The sequence below is a fragment of the Cervus canadensis genome, chromosome 9 (assembly GCF_019320065.1).
Source record: "Cervus canadensis isolate Bull #8, Minnesota chromosome 9, ASM1932006v1, whole genome shotgun sequence".
Classification (NCBI taxonomy): Eukaryota; Metazoa; Chordata; class Mammalia; order Artiodactyla; family Cervidae; genus Cervus; species Cervus canadensis.
The window spans coordinates 16,622,957-16,640,438 of NC_057394.1; the positions used below are offsets into that span (position 1 = coordinate 16,622,957).

The 17,482-nt window shown below is 41.9% G+C and overlaps 1 protein-coding gene across 1 annotated transcript in view; it reads right to left on the reverse strand.

The window, feature by feature from the left end:
* The window catches only part of LOC122447239 (ATP-binding cassette sub-family C member 4-like), a 245,412-nt gene that overhangs the window by 37,221 nt on the left and 190,709 nt on the right, over window positions 1-17,482 (reverse strand). Inside the window, exons 34-38 of the mRNA XM_043477775.1 lie at window positions 15,504-15,654; window positions 10,852-10,971; window positions 9,587-9,697; window positions 7,436-7,536; window positions 5,633-5,824 (exon numbers count right to left, since the gene is read on the reverse strand). Coding sequence (XP_043333710.1) covers window positions 5,633-5,824; window positions 7,436-7,536; window positions 9,587-9,697; window positions 10,852-10,971; window positions 15,504-15,654 — 675 coding nt within the window. The remainder of the gene's footprint in view (window positions 1-5,632; window positions 5,825-7,435; window positions 7,537-9,586; window positions 9,698-10,851; window positions 10,972-15,503; window positions 15,655-17,482) is intronic.

Sequence of the window (17,482 nt, forward strand, 5' to 3'; positions counted from 1 at the left end):
TTGAACATGACTAGGTGACTGAACAACAAAAAAATATGAACTTTTCAGAGGAAGCTGTTAAGCTGTTAAGCTGTTAATGTGCCCTCCAGAAGTATGATACCATTTTCTACTACCACCCATTTCCCTGCATGTTCACAAATCCAGGTGTTTTAGCTTTGTTTTAATCAACACCAACTTTTTCCAAGAAGTGGAATCACTTTCCCGGGATGTCTTGCTGGAGGCATAACAGCTCCTGGCTCCCTGCCCCCTGAACCTGCCTACTCTGGTCCATGTGCTCTCATTTCTCAGATTAAACTCCTGAATGCCAGCTCAGCACTCAACACTTCACCCCAGGATGTTTCTTCTACAAAACTGTCCTCTCTAACCTCTCCATCCTTGATGTACATGAGTCTGCTTCCTTGGCATCACTAGGTAGTTGTGAGGGTTGAATGTAAAAATGTGTGTTACACACTTGGCATTTCATTTTCTGGATGCTTTTTTTGCAGGTGTCTAGTTTTTCATTCACTGGCTCAGGGCATCATGCTTTTGCTTATGCTGGTCTTACCTCCCAGAATGCCTTTCACATGCATTTCCACCTCCTGAAACCCAAACCACACATCACTAAGTCTGTCTCACATGTCTAATTCCTTGGAAATGCTCTCCCTGTCCCCTAATATGGACTTGTTCCAACTCTAACAGAAGTTATGTCAGTTTTTATAAACGTCTATAAAAACTGTTATCTCCTTCTAGCTTACAAAGCTAATATAGCCATTTTCTTTTTTCTTCAACCAGACTGTTTATGCTGACATCAGGATCTGTATTGGACTTGACTTTTTCTTATTTGTATTACCTGTGGTGTCCTGAGACAAAGATTTCCATGGGAGCTGAGATTTTTAACTCAGGCCAGAGAAATTTATGGAAAAGCTGTTACCAAATTATTTATGTATAGGATATATCAGACAGAGACAGACACAGCAGATGGATCCTACAGCCATAAATACAACTTCAAATGGCCAACACCTCATTCTCATAGGACAGACAACACCTTCCACAGCACAAGTGGTTATGGCCATTTTATGCCCTATGAAAATGATGACCATTTTTGTCCAGGCATTTACTCTGGGTGCTTTATATGCCTTATCTTTAAGTTGTACATAAACCCTACAGGTTACAATCTATCACTTCCATTTTGTGTAAGAAAAGATTGAGGCTTAGATGAATTAGCCTATCTAAATATCAGAGCCCATAATTAGCAGGATTGGACTCAAATTCACATCTGTTGGCCTCTTTTCCATCTGCTGATGGGCTTCCTTATCCCCTGGATGACCTGACACCTGTCTCTGTGTAGCTAGAACAGAGAAAGTAGGTATAGTTTCAGTTAAAGGAACAGGCCTACCATAGAGATCTTATGTTCAGACCATTAAAGCATGCTGTGGACACAGGCATATATGCAGTAAGTGAGAGCAAAGAAGGTACCTGAGGGCAGATGGACCAGCTGTCAGGAGGAAGAACCAGCACCCACAGCCTGATTGAGAAAGAAACCCGCATAAGTGGGACACATGGTGCCTGGGGAACAGGCTAAACAGACCTTGTGCCCTGTTTGGAGCAGCAAGACTCATTTTTGATCCCATCAGGTGGTGAAACAGCCACATATACACTGCTGCATTGGACTCTCTCTGACTCCAGGTCCAGGCACGGCTGAGCCTGTGGGAAATCCCTCCAGTCCCTGCACGAGGCTGGTGTGGAAAAGGACAGATAGCAGGATGAAAACTGCCTGTAATGAAGACAGACTCCACTGGAAAGATGCAAAGAAAAGCAGTGGAATCACACAGAATTAGATTATAATGTAAAGGTGCAATTTATAGAGCATCAGTTCAGTTCAGTTCAGTCACTCAGTCATATCCGACTCTTTGTGACCCCATGGACTGCAATGCACTAGGCTTCCCTGTCCATCACCAACTCCCAGAGCTTACTCAAGCTCAAGTCCATTGAGTCAGTGATACCATTCAACCATCTCATAAAAGCAAAAAAGTAAGTAAATCTAGTGGCACAGAACATTCTAGAGCTTCTTGTTCAGTCATAGCAGAGATTTGGGAATTCTTGAGTTCAATTTCAAACTGTCAAAGGACATTTCTTAGGAATCACAGGTCATCATTCAACAAAAACTGCCCATGGGAGAGAAAGGTGAAGGTCATGTTCAGATACTAGGCTGTCAAGAGGTCTAGGTAAGCCTGAGACTCTGCATTTCTAAGAAGCTCCAGGAGAGGCAGTTGCTGCTGGCCCTGGCGCCACCGTCTGAGTCACAGGAAACTAGGAGCCAGCAGGAGAATGGGAGCAATCTGGGAGTGAGGAGAGTGGTTTTTAAGAAAATATTACTTAAAAGAAGGAAAAAATGTAGGAAACTAATATTTTTGCACATTACAGCATGGTCTACTAAGCATCTGTAAAAATGTATTATCCAAATAATAGCTGTAAGAAGAAAGAAAGCAAAATCAATCTCTAGTGGGAAAGTATTTTGTTGCCCAGGATTCTCTAAAATGTTCAAATCAACCACAAAATCATCTAAATGAAAAATGCAGCCCATGTTCAGACTCTAACTAGGAAGTCTAGGGTCCTATATACCTCTGTTTGGCTGGCTTTTCTGTTTGGCTGCGCTGGGTCCTGATTGTTTGCACGAGCTGTCTCTAGTTGTGACGATGGGGGCTGCTCCTGCAGTGTACGGGCCTCTCCCTGAGGGGCTTCTGCTGACGCTGAGCAAAGACTTCAGGAGCTGTGGCACGGGGGCTCAGTAGCTGTGGTGTAGGGCTTAGCTGCTCTGTGGCGGGTGGACTCTTCAGACCAGGGATTGAACCAGTGCCGCCTGCATTGGCAGGTGAATTCTTATCCACTGCACCACCAGGGGAGTCCTGGTTCTTTATTTTCACTTGCTATTTCTTTTGTGATTAAAATCATGCATAGTACCTACTATACTTTCCTATTGACTCTAACTTCTAGAAATCAGGACAGAAAAGGAAATGAGGGAAAGAGAATAAAGCCCCACTTCTGCTGGGCTGGCTCACTCCCATGTCGCCTGCCCCCAACACCCCCCCACCCTCCACCCCTGACAACAGCTTCTCTTAATCAAATCCAACACCAAAGGGGTATCCTGGAGTGACAGGGGCTGGGACAGGTGAGCAGGACAGGGAACCTGGGATATACACAGGGGAGTGAAATCCATTCATGAACAAACTGCCTGGGTATCATTTCCAAACAGAAATGAAGCTAACAGCGATACTGAGAGTGAACCAAGGCACAGATCAAAAGTCAAATTACTGAAGTTGTTAATTCAGTCTCCAAACTTAATTTTCCCTCAAACACTTTAGAATCTCAATGATCTTATGATTTACAGGTTTTAAGAAGGAAGAATAAGAATAAGAATCTGTTATGTTCCTAAGTTGTACTATAGAGTTTCTTAGATAATTCATATTTTATGGCTTTGGAGAAAATTTAAGACAAGTGCAGGTTAACAGAAGTATATTTACAACAGAAAATCTAACAGACACATTATCTAAGAGTAAGTTAACATCACATACAGTGCTCTCAGGGATAAGATTATATCAAGAGCTGTGATTAATGTTTTCCTAACACAGCAGTTCACCTTTTTCCTGACCTACAGTGGAACTGGAAATAATGAGGACTAGTTTTTGCCCTGTGACTAACTGAAGCTGCTCCCTGGGTAACATTCAGGCATTAAGTTGAATATTCTTTTATGTTACACGGGTTTCATTCATTAAATTATAGCTATTTTCCACTAGATGGGTCTGTGGGGTGATAAGAGTTTTAAAGAGCAGTTCTTTCAGTTAATTATGGAGTTGTCATGTGTGTGTATGTGTGTGTGTGTGTGTGTTGGTTCCTGCTTGCTCACACCTGTGTAACTCACTCACCCTCACAACCAGCAGTCCCTCAGCACCCTCTCTGTGCCTTGCAGAATGCTACTTTCTGGGAACAAATATGAAAACAAGATGCTCCCTGATTTTAAAAAGCCTCAAGGTACTATGAGATACAGATCTCAATTATAGAGCATGCCACAGGTACTATCTTTTATTTTAATTACGATAAAATACACATAACCTAAAATTTAATTATTTAACCATTTTTAAGTGGACAGTTTGGTGTTAAGTACATTCACATTGTTGTGCAACCAGGCTTGAGAATTTTTTTCTGCCTTGTAAAACTGAAATTCTTACCATTAAACAAACAACTCCCCACTTCCGCTCCCCGAGTCCCTGGAGACCACCATCCTACTTCCTGTTTTCTTGAATTGGGCTACTCTCAGAACCTCACATAAGTGAAATCAGAGTATTCATTCCTTTTGTATCTGCTTATTTCATTTAGCAAGATGTCATCAAGGTTTATCCACAGGTCAGAACTTTCTTCCTTTTTAAGGCCAAATAATACTTCATTGTAAGGATTTAGTTCCTTCCAACTTTTGGCTGCTATAAACATAGGTGTATAAACACTATCTTTATAAGACACTAAGGAAAAACTGAGGGTCTCAAAGATGCATTAGAGTTGACTCAGAAAATGAGGAGATTTTCACCATCCAGATGACAGAGGGCCTGGGTCTCTGAGGTTGAGGGGCAGCATGTGAACTGTGAACAGGGAGGATGTGGTGCTTTGGGAGAAACTACATACAATCCGAGTGCAGGGGGGTGTGTATATCAGACAAATTGGCTGCAGAGGGAGGTGGGGAAGAGCTTCCTACCACCTTGTCTGTTCTGGTTTAGTCTCTTCTTCAAGATTCTGTCCTAATCCCAGCTGAAGGCCTCAAACTGAGTGTGGAAGGAACATCACCAGCAAACATGGATGCTGACAGGTCCAGGTCACAAGCCTCTCTCACAAGTCCAGGTCACAGGTCAGGTCACAAGGCTTTGTATGAACCACATGGATCTTCTCTGTTCCCATCAAATTGCTTTTGACTTTGAGCCAATCTCTAGACCTTGCGTCCATCTGATACCATGATTCCTCATTCCTGACTGGGTCATTATTCAGACTCTTCTCTGGTGGACACAAGCTCACCCCACAGCCCCTGCTGGAGTGGACTTGAGGCTATGCTATGGTTCCAGCAGCAGCTCACCCAACCCAGTAAGGATCAGATCTGTACTAAAGAAAGCAGCAGTCTGTGGGGGGAGGGCGGGGGCTGGCAGCTCAGTATGGGTGAGTGGAGGACAAGGCTACAGGAAGGCCTAAGGGACAGAGAAGAAGGCTGCAACCAGAGGGCACCATGGGAGAAAGAGAAGATTTCAGAAATACAAACAAGAAAAGATGGAAAGGAATGAGACATTGGAGAGTTAGGGCCAAGAAGACAAGGCTGACGTCCCAGACTCTGTATGAGTAATCAGGTGTCACATATAGTGTCCTGAGTCAGGTTAAGATGAAGCCAGGGATCCCAGGGCCCATCAACCACCATGAGGGAGCTCACAACACAGGGAAAAAATGTCCTGGTATCCCCATTCCATGGTCAGTTTCCAGGAAAGATTCACCTACAATGTCACTGATCTAATCTGCATCCATTAGGAACAGAGTCCCCCTGACACACTGACAAAGAAGCCAAGAGCAAATGTGGTGCTAAATTTTTAGCTGGATTTTAAAAAGGCAAATGGCTTAAACTAACCTTTCGTCCTGAGTAAATATCTGCATACATGTTCCTCAACACCAGAGGCCCATCCGACTTATGCCTGAAGTTCACATAATTAAAGGAAATCACTCCTTTGTTGGGCCAGGATGGCGGTGGACGATACTCAAGTTCCCAGGGTGCTTCTTTCACAAGATCTGTGTATTCAATCACCCTTTCTACTGAAATCATCTGAAACATATATGACATCTCATGAGTTAGTATCAGAGGGTCTTGTTTACGGATGGTCAGAGATTGTAAATGAAACCTTCTGCTTTTATATGGTTCAGAACATCCCAGGTCTCAGCATCCACAAAGGATAGAAGTAGGAGTCTGATGAGGCCTTGGATGATTTGAAAACTTGTTCATCATCTTCAATACTTTTACATATGACTACTTCCTTAAATTTTATATTAAAGTTAAAAAATTAAAGAAATGCATGGTAAAATTTTATTGATCCTCCTTTCACATCTGAATTAAAAAAAAAGAATTTTTTCAAAGAAAATAATACTTATGGACACCAATTAGTAATGTGTGGCTACAGAAGGGCCACGTGTTATAGATGAAAAGAACTGGATGGTCATCAAACTTCATTTTAATAATCAGTCATTTTCTACTCTGTTATCAGCTTCCCTGATAGCCTAGTTGGTAAAGAATCTGCCTGCGATGCAGGAGACCCTAGTTCGATTCCTGGTTGGGAAGTTCCCCTGAAGAAGGGATAGACTACCCACTCCAGTATTCCTGGGCTTGCCTTGTGGCTCAGCTGGTAAAGAATCCTCCTGTAATGAGGGTGACCTGGGTTTGATCCCTGGGTTGAGAAGATCCCCTGGAGAAGGGAAAGGCTACCCATTCCAGTATTATGGCCTGGAGAATTCCATGGACTCTATAGTCCATGGGGTCACAAAGAGTTGGACACGACTGAGAGACTTTCACTACTGCTACTCTGTTAGAAGAAAGAAATGGAAATTTTTCATTTTTATTGTTTTTCTCCATTTAGGAAAAGGTACAAATATAAAAGTGAATAATTTACACATTGATTAAGGTCTTCTAAACAACCATGACTCCACACCTTAGAAAGCACACTCTGAGAGGGAGCCTATCCTACCAGGAAGAACGACCACCAGCAAATTCAGTGCTCAACACACACAGGAATAAATGATAAAATGGGGGAGGGGTGAAGGAACATAGTAATTAAATAAACCTCAAAATACTGGATTATTTTCTTTTACCAAAAGTGAGGAATTACTCATTAGGAAACAAATACAAAGAAGCTGCTAAGAAATTAGCTTATATTGTCTCCAGAATTTCAGAACCTCCCTCCTACAGAGAGATTTATTGTATTTGAAGACAGTTTGTGATGAATACAAAACCTTCTGACATGGCATACACATGACTGAGAAAAACATGCATTTATTTTATTTTACATTTAAGCACATGGAAAGTTAGCATGAAAGTTGCTCAGTCATGCCCGACTCTTTGCAACCCCATGGACTCTAGCCTGCCAGGCTCCTCTGTCCATGGGAATTCCCAGGCACGAATACTGGGGTGGGTAGTCATTCTCTTCTCAAGGGGATCTTCCCAACCCATGGATCGAACCTGAGTCTCCTGTGGCTCCTGCATTGCAGGAGGATTCTTTATCATCTGAGCCACCAGGGAAGCCCTTAAGAAGATGGAGGAGAATGTAAAAAAACATTGTAAAATGATATCAAAATAACAGTTTTATTATTTTATATAAGAATTGCTTTTATGTCATATAACAGCAAGGAGACTTAAAAACGCTAAGAACAAAAAGATAAACATCACCATGTTCTCAACTTCCACACTTTGCCTGACGCACCACTGGAACATACTGGTAAGTGTGATGGTGAGCGACAGGACCAGGCCAACATGCCCAGCATCCAACGCTAAATGAGGAAGAAGAATAATAAAGTCAGTCTACTTCTCAACCCCTCACATAGTTCCTTCTGTCACTCTACAAAGAAGACTCCTTTATTTTTATGATTTTTATTGGAGTAATAGTTGATTTACAAAGTTGCATTAGTTTCAGGAGTACCGTAAGGTGAATTAGCCAGACATATATGTAATCTGCTCTTTTAAAGTTATTTTCTCACATACATCATTACTGAGTATTAAATAGAGTTCCCTGTGCTATACAGTAGGTCTTTTTTAGTTATTTATTTTATATATAGTGTGAGAAGAGTCCTTTATAATATTTAAATCATTTGCATGTAATGACAGTATTACTCATAATATTACTTCTGTTGTATGAGACATAATAAAACCACTATGAGGGACTTTCCTGGTGATCCAATAGCTAAGACTCCAAGCTCCCAATGCAGGAGGTCTGGGTTCGATCCCTGGTCAGGGAACTAGATAGACTCCACATGTCACAACTAAGAGTTCACATGCTGCAACTAAAGTCCTGCCTATTACAACTAAGACTGAAGATCCTGCATTCCCCAACTAAGACCCAGTACAGCCAAGTAAATAAGTAAATTTTTTAAAATACTATGAATTTAGAAAGAACTAACAAAGTTTTTAGACGACAGAGGATTTGATGGTTGGATAGCATCACCGACTCAATGGACATGAGTTTGAGTAAACTCGGAGTTGGCAATGGACAGGGAGGCCTGGCGTGCTGCAGTCCATGGGGTCACAAAAAGTCAGACACGACTGAGTGATTGAACTGAACTGAACTAAACAAAGTTGTTGTTCAGTCACTAAGTCATGTCTGACTCTGTGTCACCATGGACTGCAGCACATCAGGCTCCCCTGTCCTTCGTTATCTCCCGGAGTTTGCTCAAACTCCTATAACTCCAAAAGATACATCCACCCTTATGTTCATTTCAGCACTATTTACAATAGCCAGGACATGGACGCAATCTAAATGTCCATCAACAGAGCAATGGATAAGGAAGATGCGTTATCATACATATCGTGGAATATTACCCAGCCATAACCAAGGGTGAAATAATACCATTTGCAGCAACATGGCTGGACCTAGAGATTTTCATACTGAGTGAAGTAAGTCAGACAGAGAAAAACAGAATTTGATATTGCTTATATATGGAATATAACAAAAGGCTACAAATGAACTTATCTACAAAACTGAAGTAGAGTAATAGATGTAGAAAATAAACTTATGGTTAACAGAGGATAAGGGAAGGAAGGGATAAATTGGAAGACTGGGACTAATGCATACATACTACTATATATAAAATATTAAAATAGATAACAAATAAGAAGCTACTGTAAAGTACAGAGAACTCGGTCATGACCTACATGGGAAAGAACCTAAGAAAGAGTGGATACATGTGTATGTATAGCAGATTAACTTTGCATACATTGTAAACTAAGACAACAGTGTAAATGAACTATACCCCAATACAACTTAAAATAAAAGTGAAAGAATGGTCCAAGCGAGCCAAAGAAGGGGCCCAAGGCACCACAGGTCTGCTGGAACAGGATCGTTCATACCTGGTCTTTGCTCCTAAAGATTCCGAAAGTCAAAAACAGAAATTCTTTTCTAAAAGACAATTCATTTGAAGTATTAATCAAAATGCAAATTACTAAAAAAAATACATGCACCCCAATGTTCATGGGGTATGGAAAAAGAATCTTTAAAAAAAGTGGATATATGTATAACAGATTCACTTGGCTATACACCAAGTATATACACATTGTAAATCAACCATATGCCAATCAATTTTTTTAAAAAATGGCCTCTAAAAGGACCTACTATAAATAAATAAGTAAATGAAAAAAAAAAGATAAAAGTTTTCATCAATACACAAATGACTCCACATGGACACACTGTGAAGTCACATACTGCAGGCACTTTAATACAATTCAGTGGAACCAAAGAGTATATATTAGACAAGATGACAAGAGTTTAATAACTACAAACAAAGCTAAAAGTGTAAACATACCACAAGTATTCATATCTGTACTTACTTTCTACCAGGATCAGGGCCCCAAAAGCAATAACAGTGACAAAGATGGCACAGATGACATCCAGATACACAGCGAGCCATCGGGACGTCATCAAAAGCAGGAACCAAGCCTCTGGATTTGTGAATCATAATAAGTGTAATATATAAGCAGAAAAACCATGTTAGCTCTATTGTTAGCTCTCATGAGGGAGAGCATTTTCTCAGTTGAGCTACAGAAGATTTTACGCAGGTAGGACAGCAAAGTTACACACCCAAAGAACCTGAAGATTCCAGAAAACTAGGTTCTAACACAAGACAACATATGGGACACACAGGAATAAGTCCAGGAAGCATGCATTAGAAACTTCAACCCACAGGTTATCAACAGAAATATGATCACAAGAAGGAAGATGGAAAATCGTCTCATTGGTGCATTTCCTGCAGTGCTAGGCCTCAATGTGAAGATCATCCTCTCACAGGGTCGACTGCTCCCAGCTCTCTGACAGCAGACAGCACAGCTCACACTGTTTCTAGCACCTTCTGCCCTCACTGCAGGGCCCTGTGGTGTTTATTCTTAGGAGTCAGTGTCTATATGACCATCAGCTAACATGATATGCATATGACTTTCAAAATGCCATTTTTATCTTCAAAATACAATAATTATTGGAAAGTTTGGCTTGAATTTTATAGACTTGGAGGAAATTCTGAATTTTCTACCTAGGGAAAAATTTTCACTGATAAAAACATAATCAAGTGTGTGGCAAATAAAGTCATTATTTACTCGATCACATCTGTCACCCTCCACGCTCTGAAAAGAGTCAGGAAACCGCAGCCTGGAGGGTGAGAACAGCCACCACCTGGTTGTTTTATTGGAACACAGCTACAGCCATTTTCTGATGTATTATCTTTGCCTGTCTTTTTGCCACAAAAGCAAAAGTGAGTAGTTGCAAGAGACACAGTATAGCCCACAGAGCCTACAATATTTTCTATCTGGATCTTTGCAAAAAAGAAAAGTTTGCTGACTCTTGCCCTAAAGAGACAGAAGTCCAGAGGGCACAGTGACACAAGGAAAATGCGAGCCAGTCAGGGGAGAAATGCAGGGGATGATGGGGAAGAAGGGAGCACTGAGGGGATGCTGAGAGGAAGGGGTGGGGGAGGCGGGTGTGCAGAGGAGGATGTTGAGGTGACACAGAGAGAGGTGCGGGCCAGCCAGGCCACCTGAGAGGGAGTCAGCCTCAGAAGGCAGCATATCCCATCCTTAGAAATCATCTCCAGAAGCTTACAGACCTGAGTGCAAATCCTGGTGTGCATCAAACAACTCCTGAAACTTCTGTTCAGCTTTGTACGCCCGGATGGTCCAGAGTCCCCGAAGAGAAGACACTAAGTGGGAAAATACCGGGCTCCGTGCTGGGGAAGCAGAGACAGAGAAAGTCAGGGAGGCTGGATGCAAAGAAACCCATTGTCTACTGGGCTCTGTGGTCACATGTCCTGCCCAAAGGGAATCCTCCATGTGACCTACAAACTCCTGCTTACATCATGCTTCACTTTAATAACCTGAGAATAAAAGATTCTCTTTGAAACTATCTTTGATCAAATTCAAATCATAGCTAGATTTAGATAAAGAAATTCTTGTTCTTTCATCAAGATCCTCTCAAAGACACCTCCTTCCAAATTTTTCTGGCATCTCACCAGGTGGAAATTGTTCACAATTTTTAAAAATTATATTGAAGTATAGTTGATTTACAATAATGTACTAGTTTCAGGTATGTAGTATAGTCACTTAGTTAATTTTTTTTGGATTATATTCCATTACAGGTTATTACAAGATACTGAATAAAATTCCCTGTGCTTTACAATAAATCCTTGTTATCTATTTGACACATTAATAGCAGTGTGTCTATTAATCCCATACTTCTAATTTGTTCTTCCCTCTCTCCCAATCCCCTTTGGCAACTGTAAGTTTGTTTTCTATGTCTCTGAGTCTATTTCTATTTTGTGTACAGATTCATTTGTATTATTTTTAGATTCCATGTATAAGTGATATCATATTTATCTTTCTCTGACTTACTTTATTAATAATAATATTCCCTAAGTCCATCAATGCTGCTGCAAATGGTAATATTTCATTCTGTTTCATGGGTGAGTAATTACTGTTCACTAATTTTTGAATCAGTAGCATTTGAAAATTTAATTCCTCATTAGAGTCCTCACCACACTGATTTTGATGAGCTACCTGTGGGCTGTCTCCTCCTTGGATGAGTAACCTAAGGACTGGGATAGAGTCAGTACATCCCCAACCCTGGACCAGACCCAGACCCAGGGCAGGGTGAGATGAGTAAGGGGAACGGACAGTCTGCCATCTCCTCCATCCAGGGACTCCCCTGCACCTGCACCAGGAGTCCCTGTGTGATCACGGAGCACCTGGTACTGCACCGCCCTTGTGCCCACAGGACCCAGCAGATGAGGAGTATTTGAATAGTCTTGATTTCTGCTCTAGGAACCTGATGGATGTTTTTATAATTGTCTGCTAGATACCTGTCCTAGTGTTCGGAGGTCACTGCGGCATGTGACACTCACATCAATCTTTTAGAATCTGACAGTGGCCTTAGTGGCCATTCTCTTTTGAGTGACTTCATGTGGTTTGGGGTCTGGTGTCACATGACTGGTCATTCATTTCCTGCCATCTTCTCTAAGAGCACACTGATCTTGAGCTCCAGGGTCAGGCTCCTGCCTGTCAGGGAACAGGTGGGCTGCAGGCTGCTCAGCAGGGAGGACCACTTATGGTTTTCATTCCCCACCATGAACGAGGCTGCAACTTGCTGTTGTCAGGGGCACATAGTGAGCCTGTGACCTTTGTCTGGGATGAGTGATAACTTGTGCTGTATCAGCAGGAAATACTGACGTCACCTTGTTACCTGTGCGTCTCCTAGAGAAGACCTGTTAGTACAGCTAGGTTGTTTACAGGAAGTTAGTAATGCATCTTACAGGAGGCTACAGAGATTTTATAAAATGATGGGGAAAGAATCAAGGGTGACACTCCAAACTGTTCTCAGGTCCTCACTTCTTAGTCCAGCGTCTGACTGCCTGTCTGGTACAGTTCAGTCAGTACCGACGTGCACCCGGGAACTGCATGTTTGGAGGGGTTGAGGTACGAATAGGTAAAGACACAGAACCTCCTCTTGGGTTTAGTGTCCCCAGTTCCAAAAGGAAGGAGAAGGCTTCCTCCTATGAGACACTGAGGCTCATAAAGGATGGGAAGCCCTGGGCTGGGGGAGGACAGCCTGGCCTAGGGGCCGGGTGACTGTCCACTCAGCCTTAGGATGAGATGGTTGTATGGTATCACCAACTCAATGGACATGAGTTTGAGAAAACTCTAGGAGATGGTGAAGGACAGGGAAGCCTGCCATGCTGCAGTCCATGGGGTCAAAGAGTCGGACATGACTGAGGGGCTGAACACCGCCCCCCCACCACCACCTAGACAGAGAACACAAACATTCTAGTCAACTGGCAACCACATGTGATTATCTGAGGTGTGCAGGATGGGGTACCTGGATTAAATGTATTGTCTAACTTGTTTCAGCCTACTAGGTGCAAAAAATCCAAATATTCCACAGTGATAGTGCCAAAGTTCTCAGACTCTCCAGATCAAATATTGAGAAAATCCTATACTGCTTCATGACAAAAGCCTCAGGAGGAGCCCTTCTTGCCACTTCTATATGAATGGGAAATGGCCCTTGCCCCAGGCAAAAATTCTGTCAAATATTCTTTCTGGAACAACCCCTCTCTCAATTTGCCAAAGACCTGCTTTGCAACAAGACTGTTGAATGACTCCATTTCATGAGTGGCCTCAAACCATAAAACGTCTGAAGCCCTGTCTACACAGAAGACTGGATGGAGCTCATCACTTCCTCTTCTGCCTCCTCAGGTCCTACCATCCTACTGAGCCATACAGGTAGAACGTCACACACACCTGGAATCTACTGCTCTCCATCCATCCAAACGCCTCACCAAACTCAACCTCACAGGAGGTTAGCTGCTTCTCTTGATGAGTGAAAATGTCTTCTACAGATTTAATGAAACTGATAATCACTATCCTTTTTGCAGAAAAAGATAAGTACCTCAAGTGTTTGTTATTAAAAATAAAACATACAAATGCCACAGTAAAAAAAACTCCTCTGACTGGATGAACTGAGATTTTTTTTCCATTTAGTAGATATAGAGAAGCATGAGACTCTATATGTGTCTGTCCTTGGCTTGGTTTCTAGAAGGTTAAGTTGGTATTAATTTGCAATAATTATTCACAGTTGAGGTCTCTGATGCAAGCGTATGCTCTCCCTACTTTTTGGCTGTTGTTTTATAATGTTAAAAAATATATAACAATCTATTTTCCTTATTTTTATTTTAATATTGATGAACTGTGTACATTAATAAGAGAGAAATTTGATTATTTCATCATCTGTGATTACCTGTAGAATAGACTAATTAATCATAAAATGTGTTCCCCATTATTCTGTTTTTTTAGCTGCACCCCACAGGATCTGGTTTCCCAACCAGGGACTGAAGTGGTGGCCCCTGCAGTGGAAGCACAGAATCTTACCCACAGGACCACCAGGGACATCTTTGTTCCCCATTATTCTAAAACTAGGAAGGTGAATGGAGTAATCAACTAAATGCATGCTGAACAGATACCCCTCCTGAGTTCTCCTAGGGGATTATTTTCAGCATCATTTATACGAATAGCTTTTGAAAAGGGGGGTACACAGTATGGTGTCACCCCAAATCCTGACAATGACAAAGAGCAAACCTGAGAATAACAGGACTTATCTTTTCAATAGGGCTTCCCTGGTGGCTTAGACATTAAAGAGTCCACCAGTGATACAGGAGACATGGCTTCAATCCCTGGGTCAGGAAGATCCTCTGGAGAAGGGAACAGCTACCCATTCCAGTGTTCTTGCCTGGGGAATTCCAAGGACAGAAGAGCCTGGTGGGCTACAGTCCATGTGGTTGCAAAGAGTCAGACATGACTGAGTGACTAATAGACATCATTTCAATACTTTTAACAACTGCAACTTACTAGAACATGTGAAAGAATGTATTTTTCAAACATATCACTTCTGACATATATTTCCTGAGATCTCCTTTCCTTTTCCTCATCTTTTCCTTTCCTTGTCATTTCTGGTAACTTTCAGTTCAGTTCAGTTGCTCAGTCCTGTCCAACTCTTTGTAATGCCATGGGACTGCAACACGCCAGGCCTCCCTGCCCATCACCAACTCCCAGAGTTTTGATAAACTCATGTCCATTGAGCCGGTGATGCCATCCAACCATCTTATCCTCTTCTCCTGCCTTCAATCTTTCCCAGCATCAGGGTCTTTTCAAATGAGTCAGCTCTTTGCATCAGGTGGCCAAAGTATGGGAGTTTCAGCTTCAACATCAGTCCTTCCAATGAACACCCAGGACTGACCTCTTTTAGGATGGCCTGGTTGAATTTCTTTGCAGTCCAAGGGACTCTCAAGAGTCTTCTCCAACATGACAGTTCAAAGGCACCAATTCTTCAGTGCTCAGCTTTCTTTTGAAGAAAAATTCTCTATTTTCCTTCTACAATAGTTCCAACATGATGAAATACTTTCAAGAATAGTATTAATCGAGTGGATACTCTGTGTTAGGAAGTATGTCGTGAACAAGACAGAAATGGTCCCTGTCCTCATGGTGCTCACATCTGTCCTCCTTTGGCTAAAATGCAAAGTTCAGTTGACACACCGCCAGCTCCATTTGCCTTAAGGGCCAAACCTACCCTCAGGGGCCATAACTTTCAATCACCTAATGTTAACAGTGAGAAATTCCACAGAACAGTCTGCAGGGTTTCAGAGGTCTGGTTAATTGCAGTATGAGTGGAAGACAGACTGCACTACCATCCCAACCTGACAGCCCTGGTACTCACTTGTACATTCCAGGCGTTTTACATCTCGTGACGTCTCTAAGAAATATCGCCGAAGAAAAAAGAAAATGATGCCAAGGGGAATCACAGGTATAGCAGTCCAAGGAATTGCAGCCACCATCACGACCACCACACCAATCACAAGTAGAAATGTCTGAAATAGCGAAAATACAGAGGACTTCGTGTCAAGGATACTTTTCAAAGATAAATTTTATTGATTTGTTAGGATTAAACTCCTTTCCTTGAAACTTGTTGAAACAGCAGGGAATGCTTTCTCTTTCAAAAAAATAAAATTATAGGTGGTCCTCATGATGTTTATTGCATGCACCAAACACTCTGATAAGAACTTTCTAGGTATCAGCTCTTGTGATACACTCAGCAGCCCTTTGAGGCAGGCATTACTGCTTTTAACAGAGGAGACTATTTGAGGCTCAGAGAGTAGGAGCTGCATCTCAAGCCATCAGGAGTCAGCAGGTGTTACTAGAGAGATGAGTGAGCATGTATCACAGATGAGGAATCCAGACGCCTCAGCTATCCATGTAGGGATAAAGAAGTGGTTAATTACAAATTCAGTGTAACATATCTAGTATCAGTATTATCTAATTTTACAAATGGAGACAGTGAGGCACAGGGAGAGGAAAAGCAACTTGATGGAGACTGCAAAGCCTGAGTCACGGAGCTGGGAAGCCCATGTCATGAGCCATTATGACATGTTTAAGCTTGCCCCCAACTTACAGCCAACTTTCTATCATTACACTAAGTATTTAAAATGCCCATTCCAAAGGTTAACTATTATAACACCACCAGATTCCATTTACAATGTGTGTACTGTGTGTAAGGCCCTGTGCTGAGTTCCATGAACATTCTCTTAATCATCACATTATCCCCTGAGATGATATTCTCTTGGGAAATGATCTTGGTCTAAAAAAGACCACAGGTAGAATAGAAAATGAAATCATTGGTTGATGCTGATTTAAGCATCCATCTTTATCAGGAAAAGTATGATACCCTGGAGGACAGTATCAGGCAATAAGAATGCAATCAACATTTAGTTGTCTGCCTGCTATGAAAGTGGGGTGGGGTGGTAGGGACTTGCAGATTCACCCAGTCTGGGCCAAGGCCTCTAAAGTTTATGATCTCAGGTGGATACAAATCCATGGTGATCTGCAGAGCGTGCTGGGGAAACACAGGGAAGAATATCTGAATATTTTTAGACAATTCTAAGACTTATGACTGACTTCATAGGCTTGTTTAACAAATAGAAAGAATGGCATGAATGACTTGCAGGCAGTAATCATAGCTGATGGAAATTTTGACCAAAAAGGAGCTGGGATGAGAAGGTTGAGATGCTTGTCTGAGTTTACACTGGCTGTTCTTTACAGATAAGAAATATGAGGTTGGGAGGGTAAGTGGTTGTCCTAAAGTTTCCCAGGAAGGTATTGCTTATCCTAGAGAAAGAGAGGAGGAACAGTTTGTACTCAGGGAATCCCAGAGTCACATTGCAGGCAGGAGGAACAAACAACCAGAACTGTGACTCTGTGGCCAGGAGCCCGTGGGAACCAAACTGCATGATCTGGATGGAGACCCATGTGCTTTTCCTGTTTCTCCCCACCTCTGCTGTGCTATCAAAAGAAAACTCAGAGTGAAGAGGATGGAATTCTGAAGGAATAAATTCTAATCATAAGTGGAGAAAACTAGGGCTGTCTGACCTCCCTCCAATTAGATCTACAGAAAACAATTTCTTACAGCCACTGATTTGACTGTGCATCCCACTATACTACAACCTTCATGTTCATGGGGAGGGGTCCTTCCAGTTCCTTCTATGTCTAGCCTTTAGGTCACTTGTCTTGCCATTGTTGTTTGGAAAAAAAAAAACAAAAAACTACTAAAATGTCAATTATAAAAAAAATCCAAATTACTGGTTTTTAGCAGAGTTGCATCATTTGATAGACAACATTTATCTGTTTCAATAATCTGGCTCT